The 20922-nt window shown below is 35.7% G+C and overlaps 1 protein-coding gene and 1 long non-coding RNA gene across 9 annotated transcripts in view; one reads left to right on the forward strand and one right to left on the reverse strand.

Annotated features, from left to right (window-relative positions):
• Window positions 1–9203, forward strand: part of LOC136033055 (uncharacterized) — a 142130-nt gene extending 132927 nt beyond the window's left edge. The window contains exon 3 of the long non-coding RNA XR_010618845.1: window positions 8959–9203. This is a non-coding gene — a long non-coding RNA (uncharacterized LOC136033055). The remainder of the gene's footprint in view (window positions 1–8958) is intronic.
• Window positions 1–20922, reverse strand: part of LOC136033052 (uncharacterized) — a 342211-nt gene that overhangs the window by 148647 nt on the left and 172642 nt on the right. For all 8 annotated transcript variants that reach the window (XR_010618844.1, XR_010618843.1, XM_065713633.1 and 5 more), the window contains one exon: window positions 11023–11146. Coding sequence is in view for 6 of the 8 variants with exons in the window: in XM_065713633.1 (XP_065569705.1) it covers window positions 11023–11146 (124 nt within the window). In the remaining 2 variants the exon portion in view is untranslated. The remainder of the gene's footprint in view (window positions 1–11022; window positions 11147–20922) is intronic.

Genomic DNA, 20922 nt, shown 5'->3' on the forward strand with positions numbered 1-20922 from the left:
TATACGTAACTTACAAATTAAATTACGTAGCGAACTTCTATATTCGTCCGTTTTTATTGCGTATTGCATCGACGAGGGGGCTCACCCCTCGTCGATGCCTCACTCTTTACATTCAAGCTTAAATTTTGTCCCAATTCCATAAGAATGACCCCTGAATCACAAAGGCCGTAGAATAAATAGTTGAAATTACTAAAAATGCTTTGGCGTAAAGAGCGATGTATTACGAGGAGGTAAACCCCTCATATGCGTAATAATTTCTGTTCGTTTTAAGTTTTAATGCTGCTTCTCACTTTCAGTAGAAAAAATTTTCATATTTATTTTTTTCATTATTTTTTTGAATAATGCTAGAAAATCCTGCGCCGCCCCCTCCATTGAAAGTCTCTTCCCCTATGAAAATTTACTCCATGGAAAGATATTCCCCGGTAACTCTCCCCCCTCAAACCAAAAAATACCCCTGAAAAAGTCTGTACACTTCCCAGTAACCATTGCTATATGTAAACACAGGTCAAAGTTTGTAACTTGCAGCCCTTCCCACGGGGACTGCGGGGGAGTAAGTCGTCCCTAAAGATATAGTTATTAGGTTTTTCGACTATGTTGAATAAAAGGGCTATCTCAGAATTTCGATCCGGTGACTTTGGGGGGAAATGAGCGTGGGAGGGGGCCTAGGTGCCCTACAATTTTTTTGGTCACTTAAAAAGGTCACTAGAACTTTTAATTTCAGTTAAAATGCACCCTTTTGCGACATTCTAGGACCACTGAGTCGATACGATCACCCCTGGGAAAAAAAAAAAAACAAACAAAAAATATATGAACACGCATCCGTGATTTGTCTTCTGGTGAAAAATACGAAATTCCATATTTTTGTAGATAGGGACTTGAAACTTCTACAATAAAGTTCTCTGATATGCTGAATCTGATGGTGTGATTTTCGTTAATATCGTATGACTTTTAGGGGGTATTCCCCCTATTTTCTAAAATGAGGCAAATTTTCTCAGGCTCGTAACTTTTGATGTGTAAAACTAATCTTGATGAAACTTATATATTTAAAATCAGCATTAAAATGTCATTATTTTGATGTAACTATTGGTACCAAACTTCCATTTTCTAGAGTTTCGGTTACTATTGAGCCGGGTCGCTCCTTACTACAGTTCGTTACCACGAACTGTTTGATTTGTGTCTGTTACTACTTAGTTTAGTCAAAATGAAGGGCCGGATCTCTCATCCATCATCCAAAAATTAGTGAAAGAAACGGCGGATGTTCGTTTTCATGCCTCTTATGGTAATTTAATTTTTACTAATATCACTGGTTTTCTTTGTCTCTTATCGTCAATTAACGCAGGAAGGCACAAAAGTCGTGCCAGCCACTGAGGTATAATACTACGTCCCAAATTCCCCAAAAGAATCCGAGCAACAAAAAATAGTTAATTCCTTTTTTTAATAGTCATAAAATCTTAATCTTGTTTTTATTGTCAATTATAAGTTACATTATCCATATTTCCACCTGAATCAGCTCATAGCTGACTCAAATTGTTTTTCCAAAACGTAAGCTACTTAGCGTAAAAATACATAATTAACCATGAATGGAATAGCCTTATGGGCAAAATTTTTGACATCTGTTTATATATTTGACATGATTTTTTTAAATAGAATTAGCTCATAGTAGCCTATATAATGGAGTCTAAAATGTTTCGATTTGGTTCCTTATTTAATTTTTTCTATGGATAATTTAACTTCTACTATGATTCAACTAGCTACTACTACTGCTACTACTACTGCTTTTACTACTGCGACCACTATTACTACTACAAATGCTAGCAGTAGCAGTAATAGTAGTTGTAGTAGCAATATCAGTAATAGTAGTAGCAACAGTAATAATAGTAGTAATATTAGTATGAGTAGTAGTAGTAGTAGTTGGAGTAGTAGTTGTATTAGTAGTAGTGGTAGCAGTAGTATAGAAGCAGTATCTGGATGTGCTTAATGCACTCTTATTTGACATGTATTTGACATCTTATTTGAGTGCTACCAACTACTTTGATTTGCTAAAAGGATAATCATGGATATTCTCAAGCATGGTAGGGAAAAATAGTAAAGTTTACTTCACTCCAATATTTCATATAAAGCTCCTTAAACATACAAAAATAACATCTAAACCAGCATTACTATTCTAATTTAGTCTCCCTGAGACCTTCTTATTGAGCTTAATAAACCGGAAAACTTTGGGCATGCTGAATTTTACCCGATTGTTATTATTTGCGTTTAGTCGTGTCTAATCCTGCTTAATTGGACATAATTATTTGACTTTATGATTATGAAAACCAGTTAATAGACTTACTATATTAGAATTAGATCCTCTGACGTCTAGCGGCGTTTAAGGCAACAATGGCTGATCTACACGTTACAAAATCGTGACCCAGAGACAACAGCTCATTTAGGGATGATCCTACTGTTCTTGCCTCAACTTCAAGGGAACGACCAATGGAATTTCGCAGTCAAACAAACATTCGAAGGCCGGAGGAATCCAGTACCAATGGTTATAGGGAAGTTGCCCCTGCCTCAATCGAGACATATTTTTCCAGTGTCGCCACCTTTGAGGTCAAATATTCCACTTATTTGAGGCTGCTTGGTGAGAAACCTGATCTTGGTGTTGGGTACTCTATCGGCCCAATAATTCCCAGGTATTCTTCCAAATAATTATTCTCAAATCCAGGTAATCTTTCTCTAAATTTCTAGACAGCCTCCGGAATTCACAATCATATATTAATATAAAGAAAACGTTGCTGTTAAACAGACACGGTTTCAAATTAAGATAATACTTTACTAGATCTCCAACCAGCAATCTACAAATTAATATGCAGGCCTATTTGGAAGACTTTAAGATAGCTTCTAAATTTTTTGTTCCATGTTGGCTGTGAAATAGCAGAATGGCTGTGGAATAGCTGTGAGTAGCAGGAACTAAGTCACCAGCACAGTCACAGTCGTATAGTTGTATTTCAGGATTCAATTCTACCGCACCACCGAAGCTACTAGATAGCAGAACGAAGATGATGATTATGGCACATAGGATTGGTAAGAAGAAACATCCTTACCTCACCCCTTCTTAAAAGGGAAAACATTCCGTCTTTCCATTTCAAGTCTGTACTGCACAAAACTGCTCCTTGTAAAGGGCTCTGATCATCTTTATAATTTTTGAGGAATTACATATAACTAAGGAATTTTTCACAATGCTCCATGCTAGACTTAATCGAAAGTTTCCAGAAAGTCTATAAAAACTGATATTATCTGTGTCTATCATTCCTTAGATTCTTCAAGAAGCACCCAAAAAGTTAAGATAAGATCATAACACAACCGAATTTACCAAAAGCCATGTTTGTCATATCTTAGCGCAAAAACTTTTTGTCCTTAATTTCTGTTTGATATTATTTAGTAGAAAACCTTGCTTTAAATCTTTTGGAATGTTATTTCTTTCGAGTTATGACGCTCCGACTTTTTTTTAGTTTCTTGAAAAGTTTCATAATCATGTTTTTTTTCCGTTCTGGTAGAATAGCCTTAGCATTCCACATATCCATAATTGATTTAAAAAGTGGTGTTTTCATAGTCTTTTTGCCATATTTAAGTAGTTCAGGTTGGATTCCTTCGTTGCCAGCTGCTTCTTCATTTCTAAGGGACTGAACAGCAGTTTCAACTCCATCTTAGTGAATTGTACCCGAATATATATAAGGAGTAAAGAGACGCGTATCCGGTATGACATGAGCTGGCATTGAAAGCCAGTGAAGTATTGTCTCTACCGTTCTGTCATTTCTTACAGAGTAGTCAGTAGCTGACCAGTCAAGTTACTAGAGTATCGCAAATGGGAAAAAAAAAGAATTTTAAGGATTACTTGTTTGAAATATAGTTACGTTTTTAATATTTTGGTATACCAGGAGCTCCTTTTAGTACGGATTGAAAATCCGAACCAACATTTGTCTTTGATCTTGAAAGAATACTGATTATTTCGAACCTTGCATTAAAGTGAATATCATTCACATGTTTAAACTCAAAATAATCTGAGGATTTAGTTAAACATTCATCTCTTCAACAGTATCCTGAAGATTCGTCCCAAATTTTAGAGGGAAATAAGGATACATTGACATAACTTATAAACAAAAAGTTATTGGTACCTACCATAAAAAGTAAATCTAGTCCATGGGGAAGGCGGAAAAAACAAATCCTGAAAACAACAGGAACACTTGGCCACCGATGCCGTTAATACCATTACGGTAAATAATATATGTAAAAAGAAAAACAATCTACATTTCCTCCGGGAACATTATATCAACATATTCCCCACAATAAATAAATAAATCAATCGAAACTCATATTCTACAAAAAATTAGTTCTTTAATGGTTCTTCTAAATATATGGGGGTTCTCCAATAACCTTAATATCACTGGTTAAAAAATTCCATTTCTGGTTACCTCTAAAACGTCCTAGGAAACTTGATCTTTTTAGCTGGTCTTCTAAATTTGCTGACTTTTTTCGCTTAGACATTTACAATTTTGATCAATTTATATCTATGTTATATAAAGCCCAACCCGTTTTGTGTGGTTAATTTTCACTTATATTCATACATTCTCAGTAATTTCAATATATTGAATACATATTTCATTTTTTAATAAATCTTAATAAAGCTTGAATCAATTTTACCATTTTTATTTTACTTAAATTTTGACCCTCAAACTGCTGCAAGCATTTATGCATTATGTAGTCAACTTTAACCTTATTATATCTTAAAAGTTCCGAATTTTCCCGTTTAATCTATTTGTTGCTAATGTTCAGAAAATGTTTACTACTATGACTGTTTTTGTATAGTAGTTTGACCCTGGAAAATGCTTATTCTATCTGAAACATGGAGATTATAGTGGTACATTTTTATGTTTCTCATCTTTTTATCAAGGATTGGCGTCAAAGAGGTTTTATTTTAGGCCTTATGGCATTTAAAGCCTTATGGCACAAAGTAGTAAAAAAAAAAACTTTAAAATGAACAATATATTTTAAGTGAGCCATTAAACAAATTTTCAGGATACTGTGACAGTCTTCCTGAGCTGATAAAAAAATGGTAAAAAGGAGTCATCAGTGCTATTCGGGAAAAATGTAATATCCAGTGTCGTTCAGGGTTGGTGATTGTAATTTTCTTGGACGAAGTTTTCGTCATGTTAAATCCAATATTGGGATTCTCATTTTGATCTTACACCATTTCAGAGAGGTTTCAAACTCTTCCTTAAAATCCCTTGGATTTTTTTTTTTGCATGAAACTTTTATTATTAATATAAAGAGATAATAGTTACCGTAGCCGAATAAACCTCGAAAGATATATAATTTTTTTTTTCTAAAATGTGTTTTTAAACTCACGGTTACTGTGGGCTAAGGTTTGCCCTTTAGCAGGTTGCAGCTGTAGCTTCAATCGCGAATACAGTCCAAAGCATACAGTGTTTAATATCCCACAACTACCTATTTTCAAAACATAGAGGTCCTTATTTAGATAATCTAGATTCGGATAATTTAGATTTCTCTTTTAACTTTTTCTTTTCTCAGCTCACCAATTTGTTCGAACTTTAGTCGAATGATTTTTGTATCGAATGATTTTTGTATACTTCAGTCATTTTTTCACCGCTTCTGAAATTTCAGTTAATTCCAAATCTTATCAGTTTGTGCAATTTCAAGGACCGTACATATACAAAACATCAATTTGCCACCTCTTGTATCCTTCTTAAAAAAAAAAAGAAAAAAAAGACCGATAGTGCAGCTGTATGAATAATTGTCTCTAGCAGTAGTACCTTAGGTTTAAGACTTTGTAAAGACAACTTTTTGCCTAAGAGAAGAGTAAAAAGTCAATAATAGTAAGCATGAAAAAAAAATTAAAAATTCATTTTCGGAACTAACTGAAATGAAGAAAATAATTTTTTTTCGAGAATCTTTGAATATTAATGAAAAAGAGCGAGGGAAAAGAAATTGGGCTGGACATACTGCTACAACTACTAATAACTGCAGCACCAACCCACCTGAGGACAGCACAGCTACGTACGCTCCTCCTCTAATCCAATCTATTCAAAGCCTTCCTCTTTACACCCTCCCAGGAAGTTCCCATTACTTTTAAATCTTTTTTATGGCACCCTCGCACCCCTAACGAGGGTGACCTGCTTTCCGTTTAGCCCCAAAAAGTTGACTGAAATGGACAATCTTCGGCAATCTGTCATCTTTCATCAGTAGAACGTGGCCTAGCCATCTCAACCTTTCTTTCATTATAGCCCTAGAAAGTGAAATCGTACATTTTTCGTTGAGCCTACTATTTGAAATACGGTCAGTCAGCCGGGTACCCAGAACAATCCGTAGGCAATTTTTCTGGAAAACATCTAGTTAGTCTTCATCCACTTTTCGGAGCACCCATGCTTCAGAACAATCTGACCATTCTCATCACTGTGGCTTCCAATATTTTAATCTTGGTTTGCAGACTTATTCTCCTATTCCTCCAAGCTTTTTTTAGCTGTGAAAAAAGACGCTGAGCCTTGGATATTCTACTTTTAACATCTTCACTATTCCCACCGTCCTTACTAATAATACTACCAAGGTAAGTGAAGCTGCCTACCTGATCAATCTTTTCGTTACCCAATGTCACCTTTTCGTCTTCATTTATTCTTAGTCTTAGTGACTTAGTCTTCTTAAAAATAATTTTCAAACCTATTCTAGCACCCTGAACTCACAAAACCTCTAAAATTTCATTCATTTTGCTCACACTTTCATCTAATATGCTTCAATCTTCAGCATAATCTAAGTCCAAGAGAGTTTTTCCTCCCCATTTGATTCCGTGGTCTCCCATTACATTTCCTATACTCTTTAAGAGAAAGTCCATCAAAATAATCTATATAAAGGGGGAAGAAACACAACACTGCTTAACTCCTGATTTAATGAAAAACCAGCTGCTAACCTCATTTCCTACCTTAACCGAAGCAGAATTTTTCTCTTACATAGCAATGATCACTTTAATATATTTGAATGGCACACCATTTAAGGATTAGACTTTTTTAAAGCTCTTCTATAAACAGAACCCAACACTTGCTCATAATCTATAAATCTGAGTACGAAAGGTGTTTAACAACTAAGGCACTTCCCAATTATTAACCTAAGAGTGAAAATTTCGTCGACACATCCTCTACCTTTTCTAAAACCGCCCTGTTCTTATCTAAAAACTTTGTCTAAAGCATCTCTTAGTCTAAAAAGTATCATATTACTAAGTAATTTGCTGCCTACAGAGACCAGAATAATGCCTCGATAATTAAGACACTCACTCTTATCACCTTTCTTAAACAGTGGTTTAATTAAAGTTTTTCTAAAATTATTTGGTACTTCCCCTGTTTCAAAAATCATATTCATAATCTTCAGTAGCTTATTTCTAACCTCAGAGCCACCAAATTTAAGAAACTCATTTACCCAATATCAGCACTTGATCCTCATTATCGTTTATTCCTTCTAGTACTGTCACTAATTCTTCCTCACAAATCAAATCTTCCTTCAAATCCAGGGTATCACAAACATTTTCATTTTCATCTGTATCTTTTCCTGCAACTGTATCTCGGTTTAGCACATTCTCAAAATGTACCACCCATTTCCTTTTAATTCTTTCCTTATCACTAATTGTGGCTCCATTCCTATCTTTAACTCGGACTATTCTGGACTGACTACTCCCTGTCAATTTATTAACATGCCAGTATAAACTTACTATTACGCCGTCTAGCTGCATCTTCAAGATCCTCGGTAATTTAATCCATGGCCTCCGCTTCACCCCTCCTTAGTTCATATTTTAATGCTTTCTCCACTTTCTTTACATTTCTTTTGTTTTCAAATGTTCAATCCTTCAGATAATTGTATTAGTCCCTTGTACAAGTCCCTTCTACTTTCTATTAAACATACAACTTTTTCACTAATATTTCTAGCAGCAGTTTTAATTGTCTTCCCTAAGACACCATCAGCAACTATACAAATTGTTTTTATAAAATTATTCCATCCATCTTCCACATTGTACAATTTTAAACTCTCAAGTTTAGTATTCAACTGTTCCTGGAAAGTTTCTCGCAAATTTTGATCCTGGAGTCTACTAACATGACATCTTCCAGGGAAGTGGTTACTCTTCCGATATTTCAGCTTTAAATTAACCCTAGACACTACTAGATGGTGATCTTTACTTTTAACATCAATATCAGCACTCCTATATACCCTAGTATCTTGTATTGATCCTCCCAATCTTCGGTTTACTAAAACGAAATCAATAAGGTTTGTTGTTTTACCATCAAGAGATTATCATGCCAACTTATCGGCCATTTTATGATCAGACATCATATTTGTTATAATTCGATTGATATTCCAAATGTCCGTTGCCATTACTGTTTTCTTTTCCTACACCAAATTTACCTAGGCTAGGATACCATCTATCCCTATTTCCACCTACCTGGGCGTTAAAATCTCCTAGTAAAAACACCATATTTCTACCTAGTACTCTGTCTTTTCGCTCCTGTAACTGTAAGTAATATTCATCTGAGTCACTAGTTTCTGCGTTAGTAGGCTCAAAAGGTGCATATACTTCTATAACTGATACCCTTAACTTTTTAGTCATAAAATGAGCAATTAATATTCTATTAATGATACCTTTCCAGCCTAAACAAGACTTAACTGCTTTCTTATTTATCATAAGCCCTACTCTTTGCCTATGTACCCCATCCTTCCTACCTGAAGCAACAAATTCTATATCACGTAATTTCAAGCTTCCTACCCCTGGGATTATGAGTTTATGAAACTCCTAATAAACCCAGTTCAAATTGTCTGAATTCGTCAGTCAAAATTTGGATAAGATAGTCATTTTTTAACGTCGTAATATTCCACGTTACTATTTTCATGTTCTTTAAATAATTGAAATTATTTTGTCCTCAGGAAAAGCAATGATCCTGGATACCAGTGCAGGACGGGGACCAACATATTTTCTCAAGTCTACACGGAAGTGCTTAAGCTGGCTTAGAACCAGACATTTAGAAGTTCCTGGGACCTCCAGTATATTCTTGCCGATGCTCTTTTGTCAACAAGAGTCGAAATCCTGGACAGACAGTCCCAATCCTATTACCTCCGACTTATTATTTATTCATGTCTACAAATATTATGCAATAATCAGAATCCCGTGTGAATGATGTGTTGTTGCTATATTTAACTCAAGGGGCGCCACTCCTCAAGTGGGAAAAATTCACCGTAAGTTCCCCATTCTTGAAAGTACCCCGAACGGGTCGAGTTAGCCCTTTGCAGTGGCTGCTGTCCATAGATTTGGATCTTACGCCCTACTGCAGTTGTCATCATACAGAGGATCCTCCCACGATGGTGTTCTGCATCACCATACAATTTAGCCCATTCCTGGGGGAAGTTTGTAACTCATGGGACGATTGGAAACGCCGTTGGGCCCTGTTGAGTGTACATTGGAGGAGCTTTATTCTACCTCCCCCTTATTTAAGGCCCCGAGCCAGGGTGAACTATTTTCTATTATGGACCCCAAGGGATAAGGTCCCTCTTGGTCCCAGCCTCCTATGGATCTGAAGGGTGTTCCTCTATCTGTTGTCCTCTACCAAAACCTGGCATGATTAACTAATAATTAACTAACTTACTTATCACAAAAAATACTAGTAATACAGAAGTAGACTGATATAGCTAGTTTGGCCTACTTGAAACACCTCATAGAATACACCCTGGAGAATTTCAAATTAAGAAGAATACTTTTTACAAACAATACTAGTAACACAGAAATAGACCTAAATAGCTAGTTTGGCCAACTAGAAACACCTCACAAGCCTCACCTTATGGAAAACACCTAAGATAATTTAAATTAAGAAGAATATCTTACCGTAAATGCTGATCTAACTGTACCTCTTTATCCAATTGCTATATCATCACTATTTCTCGTTTCGTAATCATGCACTTGGCTATTCAAACAATAAAACTTCTTAAAAATTGCAAGGACTAGACCATTCATAAACTGACTTAGAAGTATCTAAGCTTAAAAATCTCTAATTTGTCCAACATTTAGCAGATTTAGGGATTTATAAAAAGCACTAGTTTCATGGACCTCTTTAGCATATTTGCCAATAATCCTAATCGCTTTATTCTGAAGAACTTGCACTCGCTTATAATTAGTAAAACAAGCTACTCAATATAAAACAACCATAAGCTATATACGGGTAAATTAATGAATAGTAAAGTATAAGAAGAATCTTCTGTGGCAGGAAATTTTTGAAACGTCGAAGTATGCCTACGCCACGGACAATCTTAGCAGAAATAGCTTCGATATGATTTCTCCACGACATATGACAATCCATTATGAATCATAGGTAACACACTTTACGAACCTGCTGAACAGGCTTACCATATAGTGTAACCAGGCCATTTAAATTAACAGGAGAACCCACTGTACTGTAAGTCATCAAAAATGTCTGATTCACATTAGCACAGGGAAAGCTTACATTCATGTAGACTTCGAGTCATTCCAGTACACGATTTTCTTTACAGAAATGATTAGTACTGATTGGGCTGAATATAACTGGATCTTTTAACTCGTTTTCCTCAATTTACCGATTATTTATTCCACTATACATTTATAAGGTAATTAAATTTAATCTCTATTTTATGTAAAGACCACTTCGTTTTATCCCCCCCCCCCTTTTTGGTTATGTTCATACTTCTTTATAATAAAAATATTCTAAATTTTAGTTTATTTTGAAACGAGTTTTCCTTATATATTTATTATTTGCCTGTTAAACAGCTACAAGTCGTCATCCATTATGAAATAAACACAAACCTTGTTAGCCATTCAAAGGCCTGATTATTCCCATTTCATTTTTGTTGTTGTTTATGTTCATGAAATGTCCCTAGTATGACTGTTTTTCTGTATGCTAGTTTGACCACGGAGAACACCAATTTTCCATGGAAAGTATGGAGAATGCAATAAATTGTAGTTACCTGACTGAATATCAGCTTCATAACCAGCTTCTTCACCATCCATTAAAGTCTGTTTTTTCCAAGCTGCTCTGAAACAAGATCGTCTTCGAAATGAACTGCGAGATCCTTCAACATCACGAGAGGACTGGAAGTTTTAAAAACTATATTTAAATTGATGCCATTTTTACAGCAATTATGGAAAGAAAAAGGACATTTTGGCTAAGTATCTTGAATATCCGTTAACAAATTTTGACCCTCCCTTTCAATAAGAAAAAGGGTTTTCTCAAGTCAACCTAGAATATGGTAATCAATATTTTATTCAATTATTCCCTGAATAATTTGAAATTCTAAACTATTTTGCTAGTCGTTTTGAAAAATATTTGACTAGGATTTGGCTTCTATATTATGAAGTCTGATTGACTCCTGAAATGCCCCCTTGTTAAAATGGCAAATCTGAACGGGGTCTGGCGTATTAGCCCGGAAAGTTTCTCCCGAAACTTCCCTCCATGGGAATTCCCTCCAGAAAATATTCCCGTAGAAAATTAACCCCGCAGAAAATCAACCGAAAAGATAATTCACCCCAAGAAGATCCCTCTAGGAAAATCTCCCTCACGAAAAATCCTCTCGCAGCAATCCTTCCCTTGAAATTTCTCCCCACATGTAAAATTTTACAGTCAAACTTAAGACAAATAAAAAAATGACACAAAAAACGATTCTAGAATATTCCAACTATATTCCAAAATACATATGAAATATTAAACGATTAGTGGTAACGAACTGCAAGTAAGGAGCCTTGCGGCTCAATAGCAATCAAAACTCTAAAAATCGGAGTTTGATAACGATAAATATATCCATAGAATTGGCTTATCATGCAGACTCCAAATATTTAAAATTCATTAAGTTTGGTGTTACGTATAAAAAGCTACGAGCCTGCTATAGTTTCCCTGATTTTTGAAAAATGGGGCAAACACCCCGTAGAAATCAAGGAATCTGAATGACAATTGCACCAACAAATTCAGCGTATTCTTAGAGCCCAGATGTTGAAATTTCAAGCTTCCGTCTAAAAATGTGGAGTGGTTTTTTTTTTGCCAGAAAAAAAATCACGGATGCGTGTGTATTTATTTATTATTTTTTTTTTCTCTCTCTCTGAGTGGTGATCACATCGAAACAATAGTCCTAGAATTTTGACAAAGGGCTCACTCGAACAAAAAATTAAAGGTTCTAGTGTTATTTTTAAATGAACAAAATGAAGGGCAACTCCCCCCCCACCCACCTTCTTCTCAAAATTCATCCGATCAAAGTTCTGAAATAGCTATTTTTTTCAGCATAGTTGAAAAGTCTAGTAACTATATCTTTGAGGATAGTATGTCCCCCCCCCCACAGCCCCCGAGGAAAGGTTTGTAAATCAGGAAATTTGTTCATTGTTTAAGTATAGTATTTATTATTGGGAAGACAATTTTCGGGGAAGTAGGGGGTAATTTTCAGCTTGGGTGATTTTCTACGGGGATAATTTTCCTTGAGGAGGCAAGTTACCGGCGGTGAGCTTTCCAAGGGAAATTTTCCACTGGGGAAATTGGCAAGATTCATAAACAAAATTCTTTTTATTTGTCGAACATGTTATTTTCCCGTTGAAGTTTACATGCGGAGATATTAGGGGGAATTGTCCAGAAGAAATATCTACTGGTTTGGAATTGTCTACAATATGTTTCCGCAAAACATTACATAATTCATTGATTATTTGGAAGCATACAGATATTTTTTTCGAGGGACGTATTTTTTGGTGTGGGAGCTGCTATTTTATGCGGGGAAATTTTCACTCTGGGAGGGTAGTTTCTGGAGGTAAGTTTTCCAAAGGAAATTTTACACTGGGAAACTTTGCCAAAATTGATATGCAAATTCTCTTTTAATTTTCCATGTATGATGGGTTAAATTAGAACCTACATTAGTTGAAAAACTCTTAGAAATTAAATAAAAAAACAAGTTGTCTTTTAACTGAAAGTAAAGAGCAACATTAAAACTTAAAACGAAAATAAATTACTCCGTTTGTGAAAAGGGCTCAGCTTAAAGAGCGAGATGTTCAGGAGCTGGCAGCCCCTTTCATATACAGAATAATTTCTGTTCGTTTTATGTTTCAATGTCACTCTTTACTTTCAGTTAATTTTTTTTGTTTAATATGGCTTAGGATAAAACAACTCAGGAAGACGAAGACAGGAGATAATCAGGCCAATAGTTATCGATAGTCTAAAAATTTTTTTTACCAATTTGTCTAACAGTTCGTGGTAAAGGCCGCGCATTTCCTCCTGAAAAGTCACTCTTGGCACTAATAATTAGATAAATTTCCTTTTCATATGCTTAATATCATCCCTTATTTAAATTTCTGGCTTTATCCCTGGCCCTAGAAATTCAGTATTTATATTTTTGCCCTGTTAATATTCTTTTTTGGTTAAGAGGTTACGAGACATCTTTAAAATATCTGCAATTTGGCTAGCATCTGAAAACTGCTAGCTGCTGATGACTTTTACAGGAAACAAAAATAACTTGAAAATCCAAGAGTAAATTTTGTATCTTCATTCATTGGGTCGTTGACCCGTCTTAATCACTAGTTGGGTAGAGTTACACACCTCCATGCAAGTGGTTCATCTTTGAAGTGTGCTTTATGGTAAGTTTTGTTCAGTAGAGTTCTTGCATGGTTGTTGACTAGACAGTAGTAAAAACTTTTACCTTTCTCCAATAGTTTAACATTTTCACCTACGTATGGTCTCAAAGTGCTGATAAGGAAGATTAATACAGCAGAGCCTTGTAACGAGATATTACTGAGATCTTCCTAAGAAAAGGTAAAATTTTGAAGAGAATGATCCAGAGACTGAGTCACTTTGTAGAATAAGAAAGTCGGTTGGTTGAGCTGGAGAAATTTCCACTCCACCCTTTTGCATTGGGGATTTGTAGCGAAGCGAGAATTAGAGAGAATTATTGGGTTAGAGAAATAACCACTAAAGGCGTAAAGTATCTAAGTTGTTTCACCTAGATTGCACGGATGGACTTTCAGTATCCCTCCTCAAGCGATAAAGAAACAACAACCTATGAAACCGTGGGTCAAATAATTTGGCACTTACTCCATACACATAGTGCACTTGTAGCCGCGGTACAGGTAGTAGCTGAGGCACCGCCACAGTGTAAACGCTTTTAGGAATAGTACTCATAGAGCCCCTGGCCCGTCAAAGATAAGACACGGGTGACAATATGGCTTAGTGTTACAATTGATGTTGACAGAAGACTGGTGATGCTGCCAGATGTGGCAGTGGTTTGAACGTGTTTCTCGAAGTCAGAGATAATTTTGCCTATAATAATAGCCTATTTAGATTGCAAAATTAGATACGGAATTAAATACCGTCTTTTTTGTTATGCTAGGTTTTACATCTGAAATACTTATTATAACAGCGATGATATTATTGTTCAAAAGCAAAGTTAGAAACAGACTAAGAAAAAAGTAAAATTATTAGATAATACAGTAGCAAACAGATTGACTGCGAGGTAAAACAGAATAATACCCAATAATTGAAGGCAAAAATTATGATAAAAATTCTTGGGGCTAATTTATTAGAATTTGCCATGAGAAGGGAGATAAATATAGGGAGACCTATTCTTTGATTGTATTCTACCAGATGGAAGATTACCTAAATGCTTGAGGAAGGAAGGATAAGTTCTCAAAGAAAGAGGTTTTTGCCAAAAAATATTTTAATAAGGCTGAAGAATTGACATCTATGGCAAAATAAATTTTGTTTGTTTTTGGAATAGTACAATAGCCATATCGTGGAAATTGAGACAATACGATTTTGTTATTTTTGCGGTCGGAAATTCGTGCAGAGAAATTTTACTGTAATTCAATACATCAGTGCCGATGTTTCCGATAATTATTAACCATTATAAATATTACAAGTTGATTGGAGACTGACTGCCAGCAATAAAACGATCCAAATATATGAACTGTGTAGACAAGGCCAAATACAGAGAATTACAGGCTGACGATAGACTCGACGGGGTGGTTGCTTTCCTCAATACCGACAAAGTTCAAATCTGCCTAAGATTTACAGCTGTTTAAAACACCCTAAAAAGTGCAGAATTTACGTCACTGTTTGACGATTCCAAATCTGAATCAGCAAATAAAATGACAGATTCGTAGGTGTGATCTTCTTGTCAAGTTTATGAACTGTTAGGTTTGAAATATAAAAAGGGAGGGTAGACCAATTTAAACCCCCAAATCAAAGGGAGTTTTCCCCTGAAATATAACAGTCTAATAGGACGGAAACAATGGGAATTAGTGAAGGTACGATCGAGTTGTGATACACCTTGGTAGTAAGCTGGGGTATTGTGAATATGTGTAGGTCAAAATCAATGGATAACCAAAATAAAGAAACATTAGTCGATAAAACTAAGTGAAAACGGGAACAAATTCATTGTCAGATGAATCTGCCTGAAGAATCTTCGCAAGAGGAATCTGCGATGCACAGATTCAGAGAAAAAAATGAGATGAAATTAATCAAAAGAGGAATCAAGACGCCCAAACAGACAAAATAGTGTAATCTCATGATCAAGCAAGGGGACACAAAAGCCAGATAACGTAGATTTTCCGCAAGTTATGAATTACTTTAAAAATTCCCTTAAAAAGTACTTCAGACGGGAAAACTTTGCAATGTTTTTCTAGGTTGGACCAGCCACATATTGTCACGGTGGCAAGAATATGCAGGGTCTTGGCTCAAATGAACGCGGTATTTTCATTAAAAGCTATCAGAAATAACCGAATGCAAAAATATTTTTCTTTTTTCAGTGTTTATGTATTTCTTTTTTCAAAGCGTTATTTTTGTAGTATCAAGACTTAAATTGATTTAGTGTAGCAGGCTTGTGAATCTAATTGACCAATAGAAACGATGCATTTTCATTAGGACCTCTCAGAAATATAACTGAGTTTTACTTAAATTTAGCTTTAATAACAACCCTCCCCCCTTCCTCGTTGGGATTGCTTGGTAGGAGTGTGCTATCCATAGTTTTATACGGTGGCGTGAATTGTCTTGGGTTAATATGTTCTAAAGCTTCAAGTTAAGCTGGGGACTGTGAAAGAAATTTTTGATGGAAGGGTGGGGGGAAATCTAACACTCAGACAAAGAAACGGGGCAATTTCCATTAAGACCTCCCAGAAATATGTCTTACTAGAGCTTGAATTTACCTCTAATAACAATCCCCCCTGAAATTGGTTACTAGGGTTTCCACCTTTCTTTAATTCATACTTCATATTGCTTATATTTTATACTATGTCAAGTAATTTCATGTTTTTTTTCCGTTTGTTGAGTTTTGAATTATTTTGTGATATAATAATTTTTTTTATTAGTAAAACTTTTATGTACAAAAAAAGCTTTCATTCCTTAGATTTCTTATTCCAGGACTAGTCTTAAAATATATATCACTTGTGCAATTTAAGCATTTTGTAGCCTATGTACATGTGTATGCTCGTTCAACATTGCCTCTAATATAATTGTAAAAGTTCGTGCAGTGAAGAGGAAACGAAGGACTCTGGTTCACATATGAAGTCTCATTTAGAATTCGGTCTGTGAACACCTCGAGATTTATCTTTCGGGCTTTTAACCTCTTGAAGGAGAAAAAATTACAAGAAATGGTAATGGTTAGACAAATACTAGTATGTCCTGAATGCAGACTGAAAGTGTTTCCAAACTCAGTTAAATGAGGATGGTGGAATTGTTCATTTCATGCAGGAACTGAAAAGTGTGCAGAAATTGATGCAGGTAATTCGACTGATAGATGATTTTGTCCTTTTTGTTTCTTCAAAGAATACTTCAATCTTGCAAGTAAATTGTTTGGATCCACCTGTTTTACCTTCTCCTCGTACCCCCTGTTCTCCCAGTTCAAGAGCTAGGATGTTCAATATCGTCAAAGATCTTAATAATGAATCACCGTTACCCCTCCTGTCACAAATGAAGATCCCAACTTCCCTATGCCTACGTCATGAAAATGCATTTTCCCTATGGAAGCCGCCAGTCAGACTGGAGGACAGCACTACTCTTTTTGTTGCCTCTTCTTCTATTCTTTGTACCACCCTTAGTAACTTGCAGCCCTGCTCACATGAGGTACCAGTACAGACCGAACCTTTCTCCGGTCTCCCAAGCGATAAATCAACGCATCAAAATCCCCTTGTTATAGACGCTGAGTGTCAAACAGAAAATGTGCTTTATGACAGCTGACCGCCTTAAATCAGAGTTTGCGTTGTTTGAACTAGAAAGCAAGCTAGAAGAGGCTTTAAAACAAATTTTAATAGTTATTTCTCATCCCCCTGTCTACAGTACAATATAATGTTCTTCCCCAGCTGGATGTTTTTAAATCTTCTTTCTGTCAACTCAGTAAGACGAAGACAAATCCAAAAAATAATGACACAAATCAAGTAGAGGTGAAAAATAGAGAAAATATTGTTAGTGACCGGATCTCTCAGATTAAAAACACTGAAGATTCATCAATTATTCGCGAGTTGGCTAATCCCTCTAGCCTTGTATCACCTCTGGACAATTATATTTCTACTTGTCAGAGTTTAGAAGAAAGTGAAGTGAATAACCTGACGAATAATGTAGTCCCGTTGTCTAACATAAGTTAATGTGCAAATATGATTTTCACTGGTTTGTGCAAAATAAGAGATGACTGCACTTTTAGGAACGACCGTTATCCAAGCAAGTTTACGTCATTGCGTGATTCAAGCAACATTAGCAATATGAATAACCTTGGTAATACGACTGCCTCTTCTGCTTATAAACCGAAATACATTCATGCTTCAACCGAGCTCCTGCAAGGAAAATGTGATATGTAAGCATTTCAATCATATTCGCTTTAAATTTCGTCAGCACTGCAAGCTTTTGCATATTTGTCGTAATTTTATTTCAGATAGTTGTATTTCCGTTAAGTGCAGTTTTGATCATGTGTACCTTTGTCCAGTTTTAGCTTGCATTGAAGAATGTTGTAGTTTTGTTCATGTATCACCAGCAGTTGAGGTTAAGTGTTCTCCCTTAAACTCTATTCCAGGGTCTCTGTCCAAAGATAAAAATTGTGTGAGCCACTCATCTCCCTTCCGCCGTCCTTTTTTATTGCACTGCACCCAAGCGAAAATCTCTCATCGACGTTCGTCAGACACAGCTAAACAATTAATAAACCCTTCCAGATTATGAACTCTCCTCCCATACCCTTTGTTACCTCCTCTTCTTCCCCACATACAGAAGTCCTATTTCCTCCCACCTTACAGTGTACTACACTACACCCTCCCTACTCTGCTGCAAACCAGCAATTTGCTGACGGACATGAATCACCATTTCCATCATGGCAATTACCAGGCAACAGCCGTTTAATAGATCATCTCTATTCCAGTGCAATCTCCAGCCAAGCTAACAATATCCGCGTTAAAAAAGAGTGCTCTACTTCCCCAGACCCATGCTCCTCTTACTCCCAATTACAAAATGTGAACAATCGGACAAATATGAATAATTCTTCTATCGATGTTGACTCAAATAATTATCCCAGTAGAGTCAAATGTGCTCCCTCAGACCCTTGTGATTTATACATTGGTGATTTAAATAAAGTTAATTGTAAAGATTCTACCTTTACAAGTCGTTTTAAATTCCCCACACTTTTGTTAAGCATTGCTAAAAGTCTTAACTTTGAAAAATTGAATGAATTAGACTTCTTTTTTTGAAATATACAGATCAGACATAATCACTTCTACTTAAGTACATGCTCAAAATTTACATATGTTGCAAATAAACAATTTCTCTCGGTTTTTCAAACTCAGACGCAAAACCCACCCTCTGGGTAAGATATTGGGGGATTCTTTTCTTTGTCCGTAATGGCTATTAACCTTTTGAAATATCTGTTTCTTTTTTAGCTCCCTTTGAAGAAATTTTGTGGGTGTGTGTTCGACCTAAAGTCTTACCGCAGCCTTTCAATTTGATTGTCCTGTGTTGTCTTTATTACTCTCTTGGGCAGAGAACGGCTGACAAAATTAGTTTTATTGAAAAATCACATGCTAGTGCTGACTATGTACTATCAAAATCCTCAAATGCTGGAATTTTCTTGCTAGGTGATGCAAATGAATTAAAACTTGAATCTGCATGTACTACTTTTAGTCTAAACAAATTGTAAAGGTCCCAACTACCAAAGGCAACTTTACTCTTGGTTTAATATGCGCCAATATTTCAAATTTCTACAGAACCATCACTATTCTGTCCCCTCCGTGGGGCAGTTACCTCTTTAGCCTACTCCTATCTCCACTGGCTACATTTAAACAATCCTTTACTATTACTGAAATCGTCTTTAGACCTCTAATTGACTTAGGACTCTACAATTTTGGTTCTTGGATCACTAGTGAAAATTGGTCCCCTGTGTACCAAACAAACGATGTTGACTACAAGGCTTTGTCCCTCTAAAAATTTATTGAGGAGTAACTATAAAGCCTATTTTCTAGTGAAAAAAAAATATGTTCTACAAATAAACCTTACATTACTGTGACTTTTAAAAAAGACTTAGAAGGAAAAAAAAATCAATTTGTTTAAGCAAGGATATGTCACACAGTTTAACATTTTAAGAAAGTTCCTGAAAGGAAATTGAGAAAGGAAGCCAATGAGATTTACAATAGTAAAGCTAGGGATCTGTATTGAAACAAGCCCAAGCAATGGTATTGGAAAATTAAAGAGATTTTCGGCAAAAACCATGTTGAACTGAATTTTCGTCCTTCTGATCCCCCTTATAAGACAGCCAACGATCTGAACCCACATCTTGCTTTCATTGTACAATGTCTCTCCCATTTCACTGGCTCATGTCAAACTTTTCCACCCTCCACCTCTTTCCCCCGAAATTTCTCCGTCTGATGCTATAAATAAAATCCAAAAGCTCAAAAAATCAAGTTCTTGCCCCTTATACAACCCAATTGACTTGATTAAAGCTTTTTCAGACACAATTACTGGATCTGGTATTTCCAACCAAATTATAAAATCTGGTAAATTCCCAAGTTTGGAAACTAGGTTTTTTACCACTTGTCAATCTGACTATAATCAACATGCTTTTCCTATCACACTCACTCCAGTTTTTTCAAAACTTTATGAAGGGTCCCTTTGTGATTGGCTTAAAGCTAAAATTTATCCAAGCATTGACGTCTGAAAGTTTGGTAATTTAAGAAAAATCTCCGCCACCCATTACCTTGTGCACTTGGTTCTTACCATCCTAAGTGAACCAGAGAAACCAAATGTTTGGCTAAACTTGGTTTTAGCTGATTTCCAAAAAGTGTTTGACTTAGTTGACCACAATATCCTAGTTCGTTTGCTAAAGGATAACTTTGAGATTGATATTCTATTAATAAATATTTTTGTATTGTTCCTTTCAATCAGATCACAAGTTGTAAAATACAAGAATATCTACTCTAACTCCTTCCCTATTTACTTTGAAATCCCTCAAGGAACCTTATTGGGACCACTCTGATTTCTCGTCATGATTAACGATATTGACAAGGAATTTCCCCAAAGATGGAAATATATGGATGACTTGTCGATCCTTGAATTATGTCATAGGAATATTAAAAGTGACCCCGTTGAAATCCTAACCCAATGTTCGAATGAATCTAAGAATTTAAATATGACAGTAAATTCCACTAAATCACATATAATGACAATCAACTTCTTGAAACCTACTCCCGCTTTCTGTGACCCGATCCCTCCCGAAATGGCAGTGAAACAAGTTAAACTCATTAGTATCACAGTTTCTAATGATCTTAAGTGGAACGCGCATGTTTTCAACATTGTTAAATAAGGAAATGTTTTACTATCCATGTTTAAGCTGCTAAACAAATCTAGTTGTCCTAAGATATTCTCTCTCCGTGTTTAC

The sequence above is a fragment of the Artemia franciscana genome, chromosome 11 (assembly GCF_032884065.1).
Source record: "Artemia franciscana chromosome 11, ASM3288406v1, whole genome shotgun sequence".
Lineage (NCBI taxonomy): Eukaryota > Metazoa > Arthropoda > Branchiopoda > Anostraca > Artemiidae > Artemia > Artemia franciscana.